Consider the following 23,571-nt stretch of genomic DNA (forward strand, 5'->3'; position numbering starts at 1 on the left):
AGGCTCAACAAGGGATATACACTTCCTTTAATATATACTCAGGGATCTACCCATCCACAAACACAAGGATTAAAGACCATGGCTGCCTCTTCAGTACCTGAAGGCCTTTCTTCCAAAGATACTGCAGCTTCAGGAGACTGTCTGAAGTCAAAGAAGTGAACTTTGGTCCAACTATGCTCCAGAAGAGCTCCAACAATCAGATAAAAAGAAAAAAAGAAAATGTCCTGTCAAAGCTGCCGACACTCATCTCAACCTCAACAGCCTGCTGTCGTCTGGGCTTTATGATTTCTAAGACATCTTGTGCTGGTGCTGGATGGTGGATGACATGTTAGGATTTGGATTATTGAGACGGGAAGAACCCGGGGCGCGCTTGTCACTTTGTTGCTATATTTGGTCAGACAGCAGGAGACTCACAGAGAGACAGTCTAGTCTGATCGGGCTTGACAGTTTGCTCTCCCACAATGTCCGCTCTTCCAGACAACTCGGCTTGACATGCACAGATGAGCGTGCACAAGCAAACTGACACCCGGCCGGCGAGCGCATGTGCAGAGTCGACACACGCAGGATGATGCAGAGTGACATCTCATGGGAAATCAGCGAACACAAACAGAGGAGTGTTTACAACGACACCTCCTAAGTGTTTACGGGCAGAAGCAGGACACGGAGGATGCAATGGGCCTAGAATTTAGAGAGCATCATAAAAATAGAACGACAGATCGCATCAAACAATTTGGAATAAATAGCAAAGTCATTCAGCAGCATTAAAATAGCTGGTTTTACACACACTTTTTCACACACTCACACACACACACACACACACATTGTGCCTGCCAAAACTAACACATAAGGAAAAATATCTTTTTGATTGTGAAGACAGCCCCAGATCGGGATTTTTTTCTTTAATTCGTCAGAGCATTTGATTTATTGATTGCTGTTGGGATGTTGGGAGAATTTCAACAAATATAACAAAAGTACTTTCAGTATAAGTCAGCGATCGGAGCTTCAAAGCAAAAGCTGATATCCTGACTGATATCAAGTTCTTTCATGTCTAACCTGAGTTCTTCCACGCTGCCAAAAGTAGCACCAGCAGTTGATTTAAAAGTGCAGACTCGTCCTTCATGAGGGTAAGGTGGTCTGATGTTAGGATTTAAGACTGGACAGGAAGTAATACAAGCGACAACCCGCCACAATAATCCATCATGCTCCAGGGACAGCAAGGCGACTGGATGTATGTTCGTATGTATGTAGGAGAGACAGACAGAGAGAGGCTCTTACACAACATCTCAGTATAGCCATTATCCACACTAACGCTCCTCTCCCATTTCCTCCCATCAGGGAGCTTAGCAAGACTGGATTACAACCAATTACAGGCCTCCCCTGGAGAGAGCGGAGACAGGGCTTGAAGATCATCTCTTCATTGCGTGTGACCCACAATGACCAGATGCAAGATGGTCATTTCACATTTAATCAAAAACAAAGACTGGGAGGATCAAAAGTGAACAATTATGGACACTAAAGATGGGTAACAGATTAGGAGCTATCGCTAACTGAGTCCACATTCAGTGGTCTGAGGAAAGTATCAGTGTAAGAGTGGGATGATGAAACTGTGTATACTATATGACAAAAAATCTGAGCTTCCAAGGCTCAGAGAGTCTCGCACCAGCATACTTGTCTGACTTGCCTCCAATCTATGAACCAGGATGGCCTCACAGGTCCTTTGAGTCTTTAGGTTTAGTGAGGCATCTTTAAGTATTTATGCTCCGAGATGCTGGAACTAAAAGCAGCTAACAGTGTTGAGAAACTTAAACCATGGTTTAAGAAAAAATCTGTGCTGCCCCAGCACATGACATGAAATGCATATACTGTATTTTAATAATCTGCCAATCCACTTCAACATCCCACGTTTAATACACTGTGCACGCCAAACAAGCATCTGTCAGGTTAGAAACTTGTAAAAAGCTACTGCAAAGAAACTACATCGTGTCATCAGTGCTAGTCCTGTTAGCTGAAGTTAGCTATAACTGCAGTTTAATGTGGAATTGAGATGAAAAAAATCACAACAGAAGAAACACTGTATGGTTGAGTGAAAAGGAGGTTTCAGGAAAAATGGATCAACTCTTACTTCGTCTGACCTCAGAGGAAAGACAAAGTACGTGCACACAGGTGAATTTAAGGTGCTCAAGGAATTTATGGCCATGATTATTTCATTTGAAAATGTTATTGTAATCTTGTTTGAAAATGTTTTTTTATTCCCTCATCACTTTGATTTGTCAATAGCTACGTTATATGATCCCTATTATTCCACTAATAATCAGAATAATAGCTCATTAGTTGGAATAAATTGATTCTTTCTGCACATGTACATGGAGCTAACATTTAGTGACATTGCTTCCGGGAGGGTCTGTGCAGATGCAAACTTTGTCAGAGATCTCAGAAGATTTAAGGATTGCTGAACACCTTGTCAGGCGAATGGCTCAAAACAAAAAGTTGTTCAAACAAGTGTTTGAAAAAGTGAACAAAGCCGGAAATCACCGAGCCAGTAACACAAATATTGTTCACAGGACACAATATGGCTCCATCTTGAAAATTGTCGGAACAAGTGGAACAAATGAAAGAATTAACTGAATTTTCTTAAAAAATTGGGGAAAGATTTTTTATATTGTTATATTTCCAGTAGATTAGATGCTACACAGCAGACAAAACTACTTTGCTCATGTCAAAAAAGTTATATTCTGATTAAATTCTTGAAATTTAAATGCACCTCTTCTCAAAAAATGTTAATCTCTTTAATCTACTTTTATTTTATTTCTTTTCTTATCTATTTTGTTTTGCCACATTTTAATAATTCTTATCTCTCATGTGTGTCAGTCTCAAATTGTTTTCCTGTTTACATTCCTGCTGTCTTTTTAACAGCTTGTGAGTCACCTGAAAAGCACTTAGAGCTACACTAACCTGTATAAAGGCTGCACAAGTTTGAATGACTGGTTGATACAGACAAGGTTTCGTATATTGCCGCCTTTTGTAAGGAAATCACAGCTTGGTTTCATTCAATCATTTCGTGAGCGTTGGCATGAATGAATGCATGCATCTGTCAGGTAAATTTAATTATTTTGTACCATTTGATTGCAGATTCACGCGGCTGTCATCAAAACTAGGTTAAAAGGGAACTCACCAGAATTTTCTTGGCCTTCCAATTCGGAAAGGTGAGCACGGCATTTTGCTGGGTTGTGCTGTTACAGTCTTGCCGCCAGACGATTTAGTAGCTCGCTGTTCTAATTTCCAGTCACATCCTGTCCAACATTCAGTACCTGGAGGAAGATTTAGACTCTGGCTCTTCCAGATTGCAGAGGCTTTCTTTGACTTCTCTGTTGAAATCTAACTTTTGTCCTTAGGCTTAACAAAGTGAAGAATCCTTTCTAAAAAGCAGCTGAAATATCTGATGCCACTTTCACTGATGCTTCATCCTAGCGCCACAGGTTCTGTTGTTAAAAATTGGTCTGTCCTGCTGGGCATGAACACTGATGATTATGTAATAAAACTCAAGTTCTATTAACACAGTGGGAAGGATCCTCCAGATTCATTAAGCAGCGTTCACTCCTTGCATTGAAAAAAGAGCCTGAAAAAGGACCGAGTGTGACTCTGCTGAACTCTAAATGTATTTTGTTTTGCAGACATCACACTTTACTGCTCTCTTCTGTCTCCTCCTGTCACGTCACCACATCCACTCACTTCCTTTCTCCTTCTTCCACCTCTTCACACCCACAATTCTTTAATCTTCTGTGCTGCCTTGTATCCTCTTTTAGATTCTCCTCTTCATCTCTACTTTGTGTCTCCAGTGTCTCTCCTCGTCTTCTTTACCGTGAGCTGCAGTTGTTCTGCTATAGTCTGCTGCAGTGGTATCCCGACGGGCAGACCGTAGTCTCTGCAAACAAGCTCAGCCACTGCTGAGTAATGCAGGCCTAGCCAGTAAGAAAGATCCTCCTGTATCTGTATTCCAGAGGGAAGGAGTGATGACACTGCGGCGAGGCACTGTTTAACTTGCTGCAGTCAGACAGAGGGGGTTGAGGGCTCGACACTCGTGCCACCACACCTAAAGCGTTCAGAAACGGAGTGGTCCATCTGCAGTGGCAAGAGGTGTGCATGCTCAGCTCCCTGCCTGCCTTCACGTGCCACTCACAGCAGCACTCCAAAACCTGCCAGCACTGCAGAGATGGCAGCACGGACCGGCTTACTGTTTCCCCACTGCTGCCCATCTGCTCTACCTTTCACTGGCTCATTCATCTTCTTTTCACTCTACTCAGTGGACTGATTCACACATTAAAAAGTTACAAGGCCAGTCAGTGACATTAAAGACATCACTATAGAGAGCTATACGTTTTAAGAAATATAATCCAGCTTGTTTGTTTTTCAAAATGGAAAACTGAAAACATTTTTAGAAAGTAACATATGAGACTAGAGACCGTCTTGCATCTCACCAACTGCTACATACGTCAACATTTTTATGTTCTGACCCATTACTACATTATTACATGAGTCCACAAATCCATCTTTGAACTCAGCCTTTATTTAAATCTCAACTACAAACCTGTAAAGTTTCATGACTGCATCTTACACGGTTGTGTTGCTTAACTCCTGGCAAAGTAGTGGGGTAGTTCCTGTCTGGTGTCAGTTTTTAACTTCCAAATCCAAGTTAAGTCTCACAGTCATTCATTTTCTGTCAAGTAACAAAGTCATTAATACAGTGACATGTGTCGATTCAAGTCCAAGTCACAATGACTCAAGTCCACATCTTTGCAAGGGCATAACCTCGGCCACTGTATTCCACTATACAGTCAACAATACTACTAATACTGACAACAACTATTATCTATTAAACAACAACAGTGTTTCTGCACATATTGTAGGCTGTTTCTTAGCCATATTTTATGGTGCGCACAGTACATATATCAGGCCCTGGGTTAAAACTATGGATGACACACACACACACAGAGTCATAGAGTACAGACCCTATAATGTCAACACCATCAACACCAAACACGCCATGATTATTTTCGGGATTTCTTGACAAAAATAAAAAGAGCAGAAAAACTCACCATAAGCTTCTGGCCTTGGAGAAGGTCTTGTCCACTCTAAAAAACAAAACAAAAAGGCACAGGTTTTATAAACAGCACTAATAAGACATTTTTATCTAAAAGTTGAACCACATTTCGTGACATGCTGGTTATCTTTGTTTGGTGTTAATCTACGTCAAATCACATAGAAAAATTGACTGAAAATGTCACAAATGTTTTAAACACAAATAAATCCACCAGGTGAAGACAGCCAAAGTCAGGTAAATCCAATACCTCCACAGAAATACACATTTTAAATTGTCATATTAGCAAAAAGGCATGACAAATTGCAGTTCGACAGCACCAGGTGGCATGTAACTGAAGCCTACACTCACTGATAGTCGCCTTGTCTTTCTCTTGTCTGCACTTGTGTCCACTGAGCTGAGTGAGGTTGGTTATGCAGTGGGCTGCGTTACCCTGAAATAACTTCTGCCATCTGTTGAAGTAGCATTTCCAAGGATGAAAGGATGATTACTAGGCTTGTGTTTTCTGAGACAAAATGAAACTTGTCCTGGTTTGAATCTGCACTAAGAGGCTCATTACTCACTGTCAGTCAGGAATAAACCATCATCTGTCTTTAAGCCACACTGGATAAACAGGTTTGAGCAGTAATCACTGGAAACAATAACCACATGATGCAGCTTTGGGTGCTCCTCAGCTGACGATGCAGAGCGGGGTTTCTGCCAATAGATGGCACTGTCTGTGCAGGAGAAATATGCACCTCATGTCTGACAAGTGAAATACATGAAAAACTAGGCTTCCTCTCTGCACATCTGCCATTTATCATGACAAATAAGTCCATAAGGCAACTTGAGACATTAAAAAAACATATGCATTTTCTCTGCCTCTGAATGGAAAATATCACAATCATAAAAACTTTTCTGGCAACAACAAAGTATATATTTGATACTGATAACGGGTGCACTACAGCACAGTGAATGAGTCATGCTGCTAGCCTGTCTCTTGTGATAGCTGGAGGAGGTGACACAGGGAAAAGGGAATGTTTAGTATGTCTCTCAGGCCTCCTGCAGCTGCTGCAGTGCCGTACACTGACCCCTCAGAAATTCTCAGGATGACACACCACCAAACAGCAAAAAGTGAACACATAACGCAAATAGTCCTAAAGCTGTGAGATTGCATTAACATAGTTCTTTCCCCTTGCTGTTGGCCCTGTCTCCTGGCTACATCCCTCAAGTCTCTCCCAGTAGAGCCACCAGAGTTCAGACCTCTTAATCATCTTCCTCTGGACATGATTAGTTTGCATGACACAGCAGCACCCGAAGGATCAAACAACCAATTCTGGAAAGAGAAGTGACTCTTGCTGAAACACAAATATGGGTAAAAACGAGACTAGGAGTCTGCAGAGTGAGTTGTCTGTGAGGATGTACTTAGGCAAAGTGGTGCTCCGAGCTGAATGCTAATGTCCTGCTTACAATGACAACTTTAAAGGATCAGTTTCTTCCAGAAATCGAAAATACACACTTTTTCTTTTACCTGTAGTGCTGTTTATCCATCTAGCGTTTATCTACACCTGGTTTGGTTTGGATTTAAACATTATGTAAGAATTGGCCACATGTCAAAATCCAAACAAAATATGGAGCAGCATATCCCCCAAGTATCCGGTAACTGCGGCTAATGGTAGCTGTTGTTAGCTGGTTAGCTCTTAGTTGTTAAACTGTAATTCTTACATATTACACCTTTAATGGCATCCTCCTCAGCTGAGCTGAAACGATAGCTAGCTTAGTGGTTAGCCTCTTTTCCGTGTCGAGAAGCGGTTGGCGGTTGTAGTTTAGAAGAGAGAAAATAGTTCCTACACGAAACTGTCTGTGAATTATCTTGAGTAACTGGGTCATAATTTCTGGAAAGAGAAATTACTGTTGAGTCCTCCAAATGTATTCTTTTGGCACCACATGCCGAGGGCCATCTAGTTCCTTTCTATTCAAGAGAAGGCAGACGTCTGTATGGCCGAAATCTTCAAAATTCAGCCTCTCACACTAAAACAATCTAGATGGATGACTGGGACTCCAAATAAGAGCTAAAATATGTATTTTGGATTTTGGGCAGAACTTTAACATGCTGATGTGTAAAGGATAAGTTCACCCAAAAATTTAAATTCAGTCATTATCTACTCAACCCCATGCAGATGGAAAGTCAGGTGAACTTTCGCAGTCCACAAAAGCTTTACAGCAAAACAGCATTGCAGCATTCCCCTGAACAACTGAAGTAGCCGGGGACTTCTTTTTAAAATGTTAAATAACAACCAAAAAAAACCCCAAAAACATGAAATAGCTCAATAAAGCTCCAAGTATCCGAAAGCCCATATTGATTTGCAAAGACATTATTTACATCCTCAATGCGTGGTCGAGCTTGTGCACTCTCTTCAGACAGGGTGTGCGCTAATGTTTTTAGCTTAGCCGCTATGGTGGAGATTTCACCTTAAAAAGGGTGTAAATAACATCTTTTCAAGCCAATTTGGGATCTCTGGGCTTCCACAGCCATTTTATTTCTTATTATTTCTTAAGGTTGGCTTTTTTACACTTTAAAAGTCCACATCTACTTCAGTTGTTTAGGAGAATGCTGCAACACTGTTTTGAATACCATGGATATCTGTCATATAAATGTAATCACAGGATCGAATATGGACTGTTTATGACCAACACTGCATCCCTAGAGTCATGATACGAGCATGGCTAAAGATCTTAAAGAAGAGCCGATGAGTCAGCCTTCAGAAGGAGCTCCTGTTTTCATTCATATAAAGAAGAGAAAGAGAGAAATCCCCAAAACAATAATGATCCCAGCAAATGTAAAGAAAAGTTTGTACTTCTTCTTTCGCTGTGGGAAATTCTCCAAAGATAAATGAAAGTGTAACACTTCCTCCTTCTTGGAAACTGTGTTAGTGAGAGGAAACAGGCCCTGGGGGGTTTGTTTGTTCACTGTACTGTGGAGTCACGAATCAACAGACTTGTGTTGTTACAGTCGGTTGTCGCCTGATCCCCCTCAGTGCAGACAATCGCTCATCATTTCCCATCCCAGGCCTCCATGCGACATATAATGCCGCTGAGATGGATTCTGTGCTGCTGTTTAATCTCAAATCTACCACCAGTGTTGATTTCACTGCGCCTGACAGACACGTGTGTGTAGATGAATCAAAACTCCACCCTAAGTGGAATGCATACTGCTCCTTGGGAGAGAGCCAAAATACTTAAGGACTGTCGGCTCTGCTCTTGTGAGGCTGAGTGTGAGGAGGTGAAAGCTGTTTTCATATGTACTGCATCACTAAGAATAACATTTTCTAAACCTCATCCTGCGCTGCTCACCCATTCTCAAGTTTCATGGAATTCCCACAAAATGAAATCAACCAGGGTGTGTCTACATTATTGGATAAAGGCTCCAAACTGAAGCACCTAAACCAATACAGGAAATGTGCAATAAAATGTACCCTCAGTTACAAAGCAGAACGCGACACCAAAGAGCTGAGACCTCCGATCAACATACCGGGATAGATAAGGGATGAATTTGTCAAAGATTTGTAAGATTATGAACATGCCCTTCTCTTTACTTGTGCTAAGCTGCTAAAACATGTGCCTGTATACAAAATTGTACTTGTCTGACATCTTGCTACGAGGTAAAGAAGGGCTGTGTAAGCTGTCTGAAGACGCAAAATAATGCTGTTCTCAGATACATGACAAGAGAAACTGAATATACTGTAGAAGCTACAGGCAAAGCTGCTCGCCTTGACTCTCTTCAGTCATTTATCTGAAAATGTAGTGAACCACTCTAAGTGTGTCAGCTGGGGTTCAAAGAACAGAAATTGTATGCGAAAGAATAAATTAGATGTAATTACTCTTTATTTTTTAAATCAGTCGAAAGAATCACTAAATAAATCATGTACCCAACAATCATTCATACCTTTTCTCATCAAAGAGGAACGAATCTGATCCCTGAGATACACAAGAGAGACATTCCACGACAAAATCAAAGCATACCTGGACTCAGCAGGTCAGCGCACAGATAAAGAAGGCGAAGCAGAGCTGGAAACAGCGAGATGTGAATAAATCTCAGCCTTATCAGGAACACAGAGATTATTCTGTCCCTCTCCGAGAGAACAATGCTTGGTGTGTACATAAGTAGACTATAACAAATTTGCCTGTGCTAATGCATTTGTGGGCTATGAGTCATATTTGCACATTCAAATCTCACAGTGAAAACAGTGTGTGTAGCCTAGTTTTTATTTAAAGCAGCTGCAAGAGCTCTCACTTTTGTAGATTCTGGCGGCCCCTGTGGACAAGAGTGGTATGAGTACCACCGCTTCCTGTCATACAGATCTTAATCTTGCTAGGACATTAATTTCTCTTTTAAAAAAAAAGACCACTCTGATGGTCTGATCAAGACGCAGACGTGCCTTGTGGAATCTGGGGGTAAAGTTATCAACATTTCCTATTAATGTTATTTCTTCATAATAATAAGCCAACAGCAAAATATGGCTTAGTAGCAAGCCAACAGTCTGGAAATGGCAAAAGTGTTTGCTGCCATACCAGCAGACTACAGAGCAGCTTCTTTCCTCAGGCTGTGAGAGTTCCCAGTTCATCCTCAGCACTCCGCCATAAAAATAGTTAATAGTGAATTTTATGACTTACTATTTTGCTGGAAGTCAAACCCAGTCACAGGCATTAAGAACAACTATTAATATCCAGAAATCTACAGCCAACAATACTGCCAATCTTTTTTTCTAATGGTCTCATTTGCTCATGTAGGTCAAATAGAGGCATCAGTATTGTACAGAATCAGACTGTTTCATTACCAGTTAAATATTCCTTGTAGTAAATGAGACGAGATGAACCAGTGCTTTTAGGAATGCAATGAAGCTGGTGGAAAATTGTTTTTCATGCTTCCTCTACACTCTGAGCAAGGTATCAACCATGGGATGGATTCAAACATCAGCAAGGGATAAGAAGGTTCAATGCAGGAAAACCCTGTGGCTTACATGGTGTCAGCAGCCGTGACAATTAGTTCATTAAACTTAATCTGACTTTGAGCACAGCTTTTAATTTCTTAATTTCTTCCCTGCTAAACTTTAAGAAAAAGTATCCTTTGTGGTACAGTATATACGTGAAGTCAGCAACACTGCTCATGGCAAGTAGGTCAGCAGACAGGGCTGAGGACTCAGCCTAGAGGAAATCCAGCTTAATGTAGACAAGTTTGTTGTTCAGGCACCCATCTGCTGCAGTAACATGTCCTTGCAGTGATAATTCTGAAATATAAGAGGCACTCTGAATTTAGGATTACTCAGATGGAGACAAACACATCTCTAACCAAATTATCTTAACAGGTCTGAGACTGCATCTGGACCATCACACCAGCCATTCAGTACAGCTTTTCAGTATTTAACTTTCCAGATGCGCACTGATAGAATATAAAGACACTGGAAAACAATGAATATTCATTAAATAAAATAAACGTAATACTGTAGAATAAGGTCATTGCTGTTGGTACGCATTTAAAACATCAGTTTTAAAAGAGACATTTGTATTGTGAGACTAATGCTGGGAACATGATCCCAGTGTACCCAGCCTTCACAGAAAGTCCCGTTCCCTAAAGCTACAATAAAGTCTGGTGGAGTCGCGGTCAGTGTTACATCCAGTTTTGGGATTAAGACTCCACCCAATAAAGAATGCACCCTTGATTTAAATTTTGCACACACACTGCAATAGTTTTAAGCTAGAAAAAATGTCCATTACATTATTATTATTATCATTATTATTATTATAGAATTAAAGCCCCAGTTAGGTTCACCTGAGTTCCTCTGTGTGGCTGTACTGGGGCATATTCGTGCTTTAAGCTTAATGAGTCAACATCATCATGCTGATGATGGTGCTGTTAAGTTAAAGTTAAAGGTGTGATTTGTAAGAAATGAGCGAAATAACCACTCGCTGCTGCTCACTACACTCTTTGCTGTGATCTTTTGGCTGTAGCGACTAGCTGCCATTAGCAAGTAGTTCAGTTAGCCGTGGAGCTAATTGTCCTTATTAATTGATGGATGTCTGACCATACCGCAACCTTGGATAATGGGGGATATGATCATCATCATCATCATCATCATCATCATCATCATCACTAGGGATACAGTATGGAGATGATTTACAGCAACACAGTGCATACATGTCTTTGACATAACGTCAACACCGTTGTTTCTTCACACTCTGTTGATAATACCCATTTTTTGAATGTTTAAAACTAAAATCTGGTCATATTTCCACAAATTGCCCCTTTTAGTTATCACCAACGTAATACAATGATCCTGAGGAGGACATAAATGTGTGTTGAAAGTTTATTGTTAATCCATTTGTCAAGACATTTCATTAAAAGCTAAAACCTGCCTTTAAAACGAGAGGAAAACTCAGGGGATTCATCCTCTGGTTACCACGAATGTCTGTGCAAAATTGAATGGGAATACATCAAACAGTTGTTGAAATATTTCAGTCCGGACCAACTTATCAACCAACCAGTAGGCTGATATTTGCTCAGCAAAAAGAAAAAAAGGTGTCTGGTTGAATACAGTGTGTGAGCCTATTCAGTTTTTCCGAATGAGCTCTTTCTCACATTAACACCTACAATAAACACATATTCTAGTATCTGACTCTGCAGTTCGCCATTCACTATGCTTCAGCACAGGAACTGGATACTGTCAAAAATAGACACACTGAGAGACACAAAAGGCCTTTAGCAAAGCTGAACAATATCTTTATACTGAAAGGCTCTGGGTGGTCATAAGAAACACTGGCAAACAATACTGAACATGGCCAGATCTAGACTGTATACTGTATCTGCACCCAGCATGGCTGCTGTATCTGCACCCAGCATGGACTGAATGAGCCTTTTGACAGAGAAATGAGCGTAAAGTGGTTGAATGTCCTCATTTAGTACCAGTACAGTTGGATACAGTGTATATGAAAACACACACACACAACACGCACTGGTACAACAGCTATGCTGAGTGCTAGCACTGCAAAATCTACTGTATCACATCCACCCAACAGAAAAACACATGACATGTTTTCTGTTGATAGTGTCATCATTTTGTGTTTTATCACAGACTCACATGGTTTGAATGAACCAGTTTAGTGTTATTTTAATGTTACTTACTCATGTCAACACTGAAGTGTTATTTTGACACATAATGATCTAATAAGAGCTCCACATCAATAATACAGTATATATTGTATATCGCTATAATTGCATTGAAATCCTCTGAATCAGAATCAAGTTGAATCACGAGATGCCTCGAGATTCCCACACTTATACTCCCTGTGTGTGAGTTCACATTTTTAACAGTTTTGTTGGGAGTTTGTGTGGGAGTTTTGGAAGTTTCACTCATTTATGTTTTATTTATAGTAATACATGTTGATTATATCTATATCTTTTTCAGAGCACCTTACGAAGACGAAGGTGAAACAAGACAAAACAGATTCAATTCAAACAAGGTTATGATATACAATAAAAGCTTATACTATAACTAGGTATCCCTAGTTGATCCAATCACCGGTACACAACTCAATGCCAGTGTAACCAGTCGAGTCAGAATCAAAGTCGTTTGAAAAGGTGTGTTCTGGAAATGTTTACATAGCCTATTTAGGTTAGTGACTCACTGTGACCTGCTTGTCTCATCTGGTATGGAGCGAGATATAAACATTTCTGTTAAATTGTTTGTAAAGATGTAGCCGCAGGTGGAGTGGGTCGGTGAAGAAAAGCAGGTGAAAAGTAAACATTTCCATTTGACAAAAAAAAATAAAATAAATAAACATAGACACACTGTAAGGACATGTTACTGCTATCTGGTTATACTCTTTCAATGCATGGGCTCATATAATCAATATCCCAATAAACTGTGAACCGGTTACCTTCAAAACTACATCTTTTGTTGTCAAGAGGCAGCAAGAGGCTGTTTGGAGCAGGCCAATCTGGATGTATTTGGCCAAAGAGTGACAAAGTAAGAAAAATCCCTCCTGTGGTTCTTATCAGAGCAGAAATAAGAGAACAAGCGTGGCCCCAAGAGCATTAGATAATTAACCGCAGCTTACCTAATGCATTCCCGCCCCATACTTCTCCCTGGATGGCTTGGCAGTGTGAATATAGATATGAATGTCAAAATAAATATGGAAGGTGGATTCACTGAGTAGGCAATGAAGAGCACTCTGGTAGCCTTACATCTTCTGTTTGTTTTGCCTCTGCCCTTGGAAAGGTACTTGAATGACCTCCTGATCTCAAGTAGCCCTGCCTCACAGTCTAATCATCTTTTGTCATGCAAACATTTGCTTTTGTCGAACAGAAAGACACTCTCTGTGTAGCCTTCCTGATTGTCCATGGTTCAATATTCGATGCAGGAAGCCTTAGACACTGGGAATTAAAAAATCATTCAGAGATAGAAGCCTCTCCTTTTTTGTTTCAGGCAGCAGTGCATGTCTAAAATGGTGTTGATTTCGAAAATGCTACGCAAACACTGGTCCCCTGGTGGGATACAAATTGTTAATCTTGAACATCATCATCATCTTAATAAGACGGTGTTATTAAAAAATGAGTACTCTGTTTAACACTGCATAAACACCTTTTCCGCAACAATTGTCTTGTCGTGTTTACTGGAGGAAATGACATTTTGAAATCAGCTGACCAGAGAATTCCAGCTACAAGTCAGGCCTGCTCAGATTTCAAAACAATGTGGGTCTTTCCACACTGCTGTTTTTGAACAGGACTGACATGCATTCCTCCCATCTTTCTATAAGTCACTATAACATACAACATTATTGTTCGTGTTGCCTGAAGGCCACTGAGGTTGCTAAGAGAGCATTCAGTTTAATAGAGACAAATCCTAGCTCTGTGTTTATTTAATGATTTAATAGTTTATGAGCAGACAGCCAGAAATACATATTATAGCTCCAGTTTGTCTCACACAAAAGGCATTTAAGACCAGTCAACAAACTAAGCCCAAAAACTGAAAAGAACCCTTAGAGACATGTCAATAAAGGGATATGAAAGCTCAGTGTTGCAACATATCTGCTGCTTAATTACAGTATAAAGTAAAAAGGCTGTAATAACAAAACGAAAGGGCCATAACCTACCAAAAGAATGAAACTAAAACTTAATACATAAGAACTCAAATTAAATGGCAGCTCTATTAATATTTGATGCCAAAATGACATGCTTCCTTTAAGAAAGACCGAACAGAACAGAGGGGCTGCGTTCCCTTCAGTGAATGCCAACGGGATGCAGAGTGGGCAGAGTGTATTACAGCTCACCTGCTGATGTGAGCGATCAAACTGACCTATTGAAATGTCAACTGGAATGGCATTCGAGGATGCTGCTAAACAGAAAAGCAAGTAGTTTGTTTTATGTAGAAAGCTGATCTGCTTTCCTCACAGTCTTCAACTGCTCGGCTACTCCATTACATGGATGAAGTTCTCAACTAGGCTTCTCATGTCCAAGTATGTTTTTCTAGGGCAGCATTATCTTCGCCTCATTGTGGTGCGCCAAGCTGGCACCCTTAAGCCAACAATTATCAACAAAGATCCTGATAAGAACTTTCGATAAGCAACACAAAAGTGAGATTAAGGCGTTGTATTTTTTTTATTTTTATTTAACAAAACAAAAGCGAACAAGGGAACTGCTATCTTGAATTGGCTATGGACAACTTTTATTTAACTTATCATTCTAAAGTAGATATTGACTGCACAGAGTAATAGCTGTAGAATAATCACCCCTGTATAGGTGGTTCCCTATAAGCCTTGCATTCACTATGTTACCCGGTCTGCCACCGAGCCTGATTTTTCCCGGAAAAATTAAGGTTGACTTTCAGCACAAAGGAAGCGTGTCTGCCATTCCAACAAAACAGGAAGAGGCATTGTTTTGCCAGGTTGCTGCCCCCAGGTAATGGTGGAACAACTACACTGCAAAAGAGTAAGAACCCCCACGGGAGTGGAGGCAAAGAAGGTGAAGATGGAGACTGATAGCATCAAGAGGGAGCAGATGGGCATTCACTCGATGGAGAGTGCTGGTGTTGTGTCAAATTATGTTCCCCTGTTGATATGTGTCTCCCCTTATCAAAACCGGCATTCTTTCCACAAGATCTGTTAGTAACAAAACCTGCATACTTTATTAATACAACCAGGTGTTTTACTCTGCCTTTTCATTGCACTGAGATCAGGGTTTCACGGTAAAATGGGGATTCTTACAGTTGTTTTTTGGTTTACACAGCAGCCATGTTGCTAATGGTGTCTTTGCGACAGTGGCGCCAACAGTAATACCACAGGGAAATGCTAGGAGGGGGGAAAGTTGAAAAGTTGTCTATTTTTGCTCTGACTGGTAGAACCAACAAAGCTAAAAGCTAACGCCGCATGCTGAAAGATATCCACAAATTGTCAGGGAAGTGATCCAGGTGAAGTAATCCGAGCATTTACATCCAAATTACAGATGAATCCATAACTTGTTGCTCATGAAGACAGCTTGAACTTAATGCCCGCTCAAATTGGCTCTCCGCTGCATTCAGCCAGCTACGGACAATGCTACTGCAAATGTATCGCTTAAACGCTGTCTCTGCTTCCCACATCATTAGTCGCGAATTATATAGTTTTTTGTGGGAAGCTTCCTAAAAAAATAGGGAACTGCTGTAGGGACAGTGAAGCAAAAGTGTAATCACCACTGTGACTGCCCATAATGCATCTGTATTTGTCTGGTGCTCCACCTGGCCGACAGCCCACACACACTGACAGCAATTACAGCCACTATGCCAAAATTGCCACACAGCCAAGCCTAGCCGTAACTACTGCCTGAGCTAGTTGTTGGCTAATGGTATATTTGCAGCCTCTCTTGAAGCCTTCAACACATGCACACCCAAAAATATTGTTACACACAAAACTTAGCCTGAAGTGAAGTCAGGCATGCTGTTGCACTGGAGCACCTGTTCACCTTTTGACCAATTAAAAAGCTCTTTGCTGACTGTGCGTCTCCTGCTCAGTATCCTGTAAAGTCTGAAGTGAGCCACATAAAAACACTGGGGACACGAGTGCCTACAGACAACATGGGGGACACAGCACTTAACTGTGGAGCACGCATTTTTAAGCATACATGTACATGTGCAGCTCTGTTAGCGCCTCAGTAATTCTTTCCTGTAACCTGCACCTTACCTACTTTTCTCTGTTGATTTTGTCACCTTATCTTGTTTACGCTTCTACATCTGACACCTCACCATCACTGTACAAAATGCAACCATTAATGATTCACCATCAAGCAGCAACAGCAGCATTATTGGGTCCAATTCATGAGAGAAAGCCAGAATAAAGACAACTAAGACATTTACGACAAAAGCTGTTCTTAATACGATGGCATTCCTGCGCAATTGGCACAAACATGCAGGCACAAACACAGCCACAGAATCTGCACTGTCATCAAACAGGGAGACAGACACAGATACAAAGATACTCGCAATCACACAAATGAGAGCTGTGTGTTGTGAAGAGCTTCAGCTGATTAAGATATTCATTCTTACCCTCCATAGGCTCCAAAAGTAAAACTCCTCTTTCTCTGCGGCATGCCGGCTAATGGATAGCAGTGAGTCAGTCAACTCAGAGCTGAATGGAGCGAGCACTTGTGTCACTTACGCTGACTGAGCATGTGTGTGCGTGTATGTGTGTGAATGTGTGTGTTTGTATGCTTTGCCTGCCGTCTGAGTTCCACTCCCGCAGCCTCGGCTAACGTGCCCTGCCTCTTCCTTGCTCACACGCCTCCTTGACAAACAGGGAAGGGGGGAGAGACGGCAAAGAGGATGAGGGAGGGAGGAAAGGGGGAGGGGGGCTGGAGTGAGGGCTGCTGACCATGCCAGTCTCCCAGGGAACCAGGAGTGTGGTGGCAGCCTTTCACACAAACAGGCAACATCCTCTCTCTCATATGTCGAAATTACAGAGAACAAGGTAGCAGGTGTCATCTGAAACAGACTCCCTGAAACCCCACAACCCTGACACAAGTCACAAAATAAAGAAAAAATGGCTTCGGGCAAAACGGAGAGGAGTTCTTGGCATTGTGACATTGCTTAGAACAAGTCTTGCAACGCTAGTTCTAGTGGAAGACAGCTGGTCAAACAAGCTGTAGACATCAGACAAACAGTCTTCACAAGTCCCAATCACAGCGCCGGTACACGCCTGCATACTGTAGGTGATGACCTCGAAACAAGTTTCTAATCTGTACATTCATCTCTGTCCTAATTCTTTCTTTTGTGAGCCCATCACCTCTGGTATGTGGACAAAAGGAGAGTTAAGGTAGCACAGAGTTATCTTGCGCTACCATTAGCTGCGTTGATAAAACTGAGTAGATGCCTGGACAAAGAAAGTGTCTTTCAGCAGGCTGTTGATAAACTGGCAGCAGTGACAACAATGCATTAATGCTGCCATGGATTATTGAATAAAGAAGGATTGCAGTCTAGCGCGTTAACCTGCTATCTGATAGACTTCCAAAGCATTTGCAATATGCTGGATAAAACCTGTTTTCATGGTCAGTGCAAAGGCAGGCGAGAGTCAGCTGTGTTAGAAGGGAGGAGCAAAGTTTTTTGGTTAATTTTATCCTAAATCATGAATAAAATCACTCCAATGCAAGACCACTTTCTCCCCAAGGACCGATGAAGTCGGTATGATAACCCATCACATTAACTGAAAAGCACTCATAGTAACTGAGCAGACAAGCACTTAATTAATCAATGTGCCTACCAAACGAGCACAATCATGCTGATAGACAATTACATCACCTCTCCAGAATTACATCACCCCTTTCCTGTGAGACTGCAATTTTCTAAAAAACAGTTCACCACCGCATCACAGTCCTTGGCTGACTTTGTTGGTAATAAACCTCACTCCGTCTCTTGGCTAACACAGACATTTGGCTTCATTGATTACAGCTAAAATTGATTTGATTGACATTATTGGGCATTTGTTTTTAACCACACTGGTTGCTTGGCTTTAGGGATGCCACTGACCGTCTGTCAGTCTGTTCATCATTTGTTCCAGACTGAAAAATCTCAGAAATTCCCAGAGGATGATTTACTGACTTGGCGATCCCTTACGTTTCCTCTAGTGAAATTTAAAGAAATACTGCCATTACTTTCACAACTTTTGCTTTCACAGCAGATACAAACATCGGCGTCCTGGGTGAAAGTCCTGGGCTTGTTCGACCCGACCATCCATCCCAAACTTCCTCCCTCTGACCTACACTTTATCGCTCTTTATACTACTTCGCCTGACTTCCTCGACTGCAGCCGTAATGATTGCTATGGCCACTAGAGGTTGGCACTAACTAGAAATATAAATGTTGGTCGTAATAAGCTGCTTTCATAGGTGATCTACTGTATATGGATGTTCTTGTGATGAGGACCGGCTGCTTCTGTTGTTCCTTACCAAATGCTCAAGAGTCACCCTAACATACATAAAACAACATATCTTATAAAAAATCAATAAGATAGTACAGTACCAAGTGCAATGATTGTGGACTACCTTTAAGAAACCTCGACTTTGGTTTGAAAGCTGCTGAAATCTTGTTTTTTTGGAGACAGAACTTGGATGAAAGGGTGGAGCTGGGGAGGAAATCCTGGATCTGACTGAGAACCCAAGGACATAATGTTATTATTGTCTATTTTACATTAAATATTACTAAAAATTACAAATTTAACATCATGCTGTATTGGAGAGGACTTGAAACTACTGATTGAGACCATTAACTCCCTGGGAAACGGTTTACTAAGGTAATAAATCAAGTGAGAAGAAGGGTAATTTTCTCATAAGCTTACATACAATCTGACTTTTTTTTTTAACCAGTGAAGTCGCCCCCTACTGGCCCATAGAAATAATGTAGATTTAAGACACTTCCACTTCCACAAATGCAGATTTAAGGCACTTCCACTTTCACTTGTCAGACCCAGTACAGCACACATGCACCACTAAATAATGCCACAATCTAGCACAGCTACTACCTACTAAGTAAGTAAACTACTATACAGAATTGCCACTTGAGAATTGTTCATGAGTGTTGTACCAAATATCAAAACCGCATATATCTTATCCAACATGAGAATAAATCCTTAACCAAACCATCAGCTCAATGACTTTTACTCAGCTGACACAATCAGAAACCACCATCTTGATCCCAGCAAACAGCCAGCTACTCAGCTTTGGCACAGCCACAGCCCAACTTTATTTAAGTGCCACTCTATTGATTCAGCGCATCAGTCTTGGTGCTACCTTCAGTCCTGTCTGCTTTCCTGACAATTCAATTAACTAAAGCAGCTGTGGCGTGTGCGAGGCATCTGAATGGCTGCAGCCCAGACAGAGGCCTTTAATCACATCACCTCAGGAACAAGGCACAGTCCTCTGAGCAGCTTTGGCTCCTGTTTTGTCTTAAAGGAAGGAGACGGGCAGGAAGACTTGTAAAGAGCACAAAAGAAATGGAGTTCCCTTCCCGATATCCATGTCGTCAGACGAACAGAAACTACTGAAAGACAAACAAAACACCAACCCAAACAAAACAAAGTAAAACATATATTGTTCATGGCTCCTGTTTTATTTATGGCTTAACAATTCATACCAATCAGAAATAATTGTTGTTATTGCTACACATGTAAACAAATGTGGGATATCTTCTTCAACATGAGTCTGTGAATGGGTAGCTACCATCCCATAAACTCAATAATTAATTTCCAGTGAGGAGAGGCCAGCAGCGGTAGCAGTAGGGCAGATGTGGAGGCAGAGTTGGTGTGTGATATATGAGGAGTGTATGGAGCCGAGGCAGGAAATTTGCTGCTGTGGAATAAATGACAATCATCTCTGTCTAAAGAGATGCAGACGCTGATTAAACAGGCAAGTTGTGTGAAAGCCTTTGTTAAAGAGGTGCATCGTAATTCATCATATCACTGCTTTTAAAAAGGGATCTGATTTTCTTGGGAGTGGGAGTTTAATGTGTTTGAGGCTGGACAAACATCATAAATCAACTCTGCTACAAAACAATATGAGGTACAACCCGGCTGGCTGAACAAAAACAAGAATAATAAAACTTTAAGTGTTATGCGCTGTGTTTATATTTCATTAATATTTGATTGTCTCTGTAATGTTAGAGTCTCAAAGATGATTCATCTCTCCTTCCTCTGGTTTCAAAGCAGGGCAATGAATAGAATAGGCGAGAATAATACAATCTTTTTTATGTATCACTTTTAAAGCAAGGTGCACAGGGTGCTTTCTCTGCAGAGGAAAATAAAAGCCAATGAGCTCGTAAGCAAAAGAGTGAAAATCTTAGTTTTTCACCTGAATTTGTAGCATCTGTTTATTGTTTTGCAATATATGCGTATTCATTTGCATTGGTAAGTGCTTGGCTTGTAGCTGATGTAAAAATAAAATAAACTCCTGTGTGGTCTGAATTAATCTTGAGGATATTTTCCCCTGGTGGTTTGAAGTTATTTTGGAGGTTTTCTATTTGCTCACGCATGCCAATAAAGCAACAAAATCTAACTTCCTGGAGGAAGAGAGTTGATTGTCTCATACCCAGATCATCAAATACTGATGTCGGGTAGGCAGCCTGAGTCAGACGCCAATCCAAAACATCAGTATTTGTCGATTTAGGATGTGACTCAACAATCAACTGCTTTTCTCCTGGAAGTTCACTAGATCACTAGATATTTACTTAAACTTTGGTTTATGGTTGTTGCTGTGGTTTTGATTGAGGATAGCAGATCACAGCGCAGCCCAGTGGCCAGATTGTTGGAAGTACACATTCTCATACGTTCACATTGTATGTTTATGACCCAACTTTCATATCAGGAGATGGAGGGGATGGTAGTGGCGTTAGAGGCTACAATGATGCCATGACAGTGACAGCAGTTTGAGACTGCGTTTCAACATTTGTAAGCGTGACACCACAGGATATTTTTAAGGAGACCTTGGAACGCTTTCCAGCAACAAAAATTAAATTTTTGAGGGGAAGTTAGGACACCTTTGGCCTTGTTTGTTTAAATCAGGGGTTTTAGCTAAAAAAAAAACTTTTCCTGACCCTAGCCAGGTGGTTTTTGTGCCTAAATTCAACCAGAGCATTGCACAGTGTTGTCACAAGATGAAATTGAAAGATTCAAAGTTTCAATATATCTGTGATTTGCAGAAATGTACACTGTCAACATTTATTCTGGGGGGGGGGCTAATGGGCTTGCTGCTAATTCGTTATAAGAAGGGAGCAATAATCTTTTTGTTTTGTTTTGGCGAATTAGGTCCCGCAGCAGAAATCTTGCTGCTGCTTGGATTCATTGAGAGTTCCCTCAAACAGTTTCTTCCAAATCTGACTGTAAAACAATAAGCTGTAAATGTTTAATTCTTCCATGTACTATATTCTCTGTATGTTCTTCCAAACTCGCACTGCTATGGAAAATAACACCCAATTTGGACATATGGCACGTGGAGTTGAGGAGGCACGGGCTGGCAATACTTACATTTCGAGAGCTAGTGAACAGCCCCTTAAAGAACGAGGTTAATCGTCCAACAATATTTATACTGTATCGTCATGAACACACTGCCTATGGCCAGTGTGTATATTCTAAATATTTTCCAGATACTTGACTGAACAAGGAGTACACATACACTCGGATATTTGGACAGGGTGAGTTTGCAGAGGAAGGGGTGCCATACAAATATTTGAAGGGAGTGAATATTCAAAGGGCAATTGTGCTTTGAAGCGTGAGGAAATAAGCTGGGCCTTATCTCTGCCAGCATTTCATTTTCATTACACCTTTCAAAATTCAGTAGCTGACTGAGCGTACGAGTGCTCGACTGAAGCCACAGCAGATGTAATTATTTAAAGCTGTGGCTATTTGTTAGTTTTGGACGGTTCAAAGTGCTTCATTGCTTTCACATTGAACAGAGGAAGGTCTATGACTTCACAGGACTTTATTGTCACTTCAAAGGAATAGAAAGGACATTTGATATTACATTTTTGCAATGCAGCCCTCCTTCTCACTTCTTCTTCAGTTTTAGTAGACCTTGCATCAGTTTTGCATCCTCCTGCCGGATTCGTAGGCACTTGGAGGCTCGACCTCTCAAGCAGAAAAATATCACAGCTGAAAATACCACAGTTGAAAAGAAGTTACAGTACTGCTTGTTGACTGTCTGACTGGGAGGAATGGAGCGAGCCCACTGAACCGTCCTCCTCCCAATGAGGTCACGTGGCCCTCAGGCCCCTGGGAGCCGCCACAAACAGCTTCAAGCAGACACTGTGGCCTTTCATGGCTTCTCATTAGAGGGCCAGGATATTATGGCGGACACGTCAGAAAAAAAGAGGTGTTGTTGCAACGTGCTTGAAGCGAACGACCCCTATCCCACTTTACGCTCCGCTCTGTCTAGGTTTGAATGCAATTGTAGGCTCTCTTTATTGTTCCCACTTTTTTCACTTCACTAGTGAGAGTCTGGCTGAAATCAGTAAGTGACAGGAGAGTGATTATGCACGTTTTTCACCTTCTTAAAACCGCTAAAAGCTCACCAATAACTTAATAATAAATGGGACTTAGTAAGGATTCTTTGAAGTATCAGCCTCAAAACCAATGAACCACAGCAGGTCATCTTCTTCAGACAATTATGATCTGATTCAGGATGAGAAACAGCTACAGGGACATGTTGCTCATTGATCTTTGTTGCAGAGAAAGATCTATTTCAGTTATAATGGATCCTCAGTGCCAGGCTATCTCTCTCCGCTGTGTCCCGGGCAGTGATGGATGCTTCTCTGCAACTAAGGAGGACTTTGTCTTCATGCCAGGTGATCAATAGATGACTCGCCACACCAGAGACGGGCTCAACTTTAAATCCCTCGACAGGGGGAGAAATGCCAGAAAGCTAGAGGGTAAGTTTTAATCCCTTTACTTCCAGCTCCTGGTGGGAATAGATCATTTGATAGCTTTCATTTCCACAGACTGTTATTGCAGTATCGACTGATTCAATGTTAGCTGTTTGTAGATTCCAGAAACGGTTGCTCTGGAAAGGTCAATACAAAAGTTGGTTAAGAAAGTGGGTGCTTTTATATTGTGTGTGTCTTTAAATGTTGTAAGGAGTAAGTCTACGTGTGTGTGCATTTATTACCGAGTTGTGAGTGATGGTCAAGAAAGAAAAGTGCAGAGTAACAGCACCATCTCCTGGACACTGTGATGTAAATCATACAGTACTTGTTATTAGGGATAAAATATACATGGGGATAAATCCCACTGTCTTGTAATTAGCTGAACAACTTTTCAAGTTAGTATTGAAAAATTCTTTCTAAAGAGGACTAATGTGTAATAATAATTATATCATAATTATGTGAAAAAAAATTGTATAAAGCCTTTTGTGCAGTGGTGGGAAGTACAACATGTCAGTATTTGACATCCTGGGAATGAGACTCAACAATCAACTATATTTCTGGTGCATTT

At 41.1% G+C, this 23,571-nt stretch overlaps 1 protein-coding gene across 17 annotated transcripts in view; it reads right to left on the reverse strand.

Annotated features, from left to right (window-relative positions):
* LOC311264956 (rap1 GTPase-activating protein 1-like) overlaps window positions 1-23,571 on the reverse strand; it is a 64,358-nt gene that overhangs the window by 31,396 nt on the left and 9,391 nt on the right. For 4 of the 17 annotated variants that reach the window (XM_084366207.1, XM_084366210.1, XM_084366203.1 and 1 more), the window contains exons 1-2: window positions 16,648-16,866; window positions 5,094-5,129 (exon numbers count right to left, since the gene is read on the reverse strand). In XM_084366207.1, the coding sequence (XP_084222333.1) occupies window positions 5,094-5,129; window positions 16,648-16,691 (80 nt within the window). In that variant the 5' untranslated portion in view covers window positions 16,692-16,866. Of the gene's footprint in view, window positions 1-3,172; window positions 4,086-5,093; window positions 5,130-16,647; window positions 16,870-23,571 lie in introns of those variants that run through there. The other 13 variants (XM_084366200.1, XM_084366209.1, XM_084366194.1 and 10 more) reach the window with 9 other exon arrangements.

The sequence above is a fragment of the Pagrus pagrus genome (assembly GCF_965226575.1).
Source record: "Pagrus pagrus genome assembly, chromosome: 11".
In the NCBI taxonomy this organism is placed as follows: Eukaryota; Metazoa; Chordata; class Actinopteri; order Spariformes; family Sparidae; genus Pagrus; species Pagrus pagrus.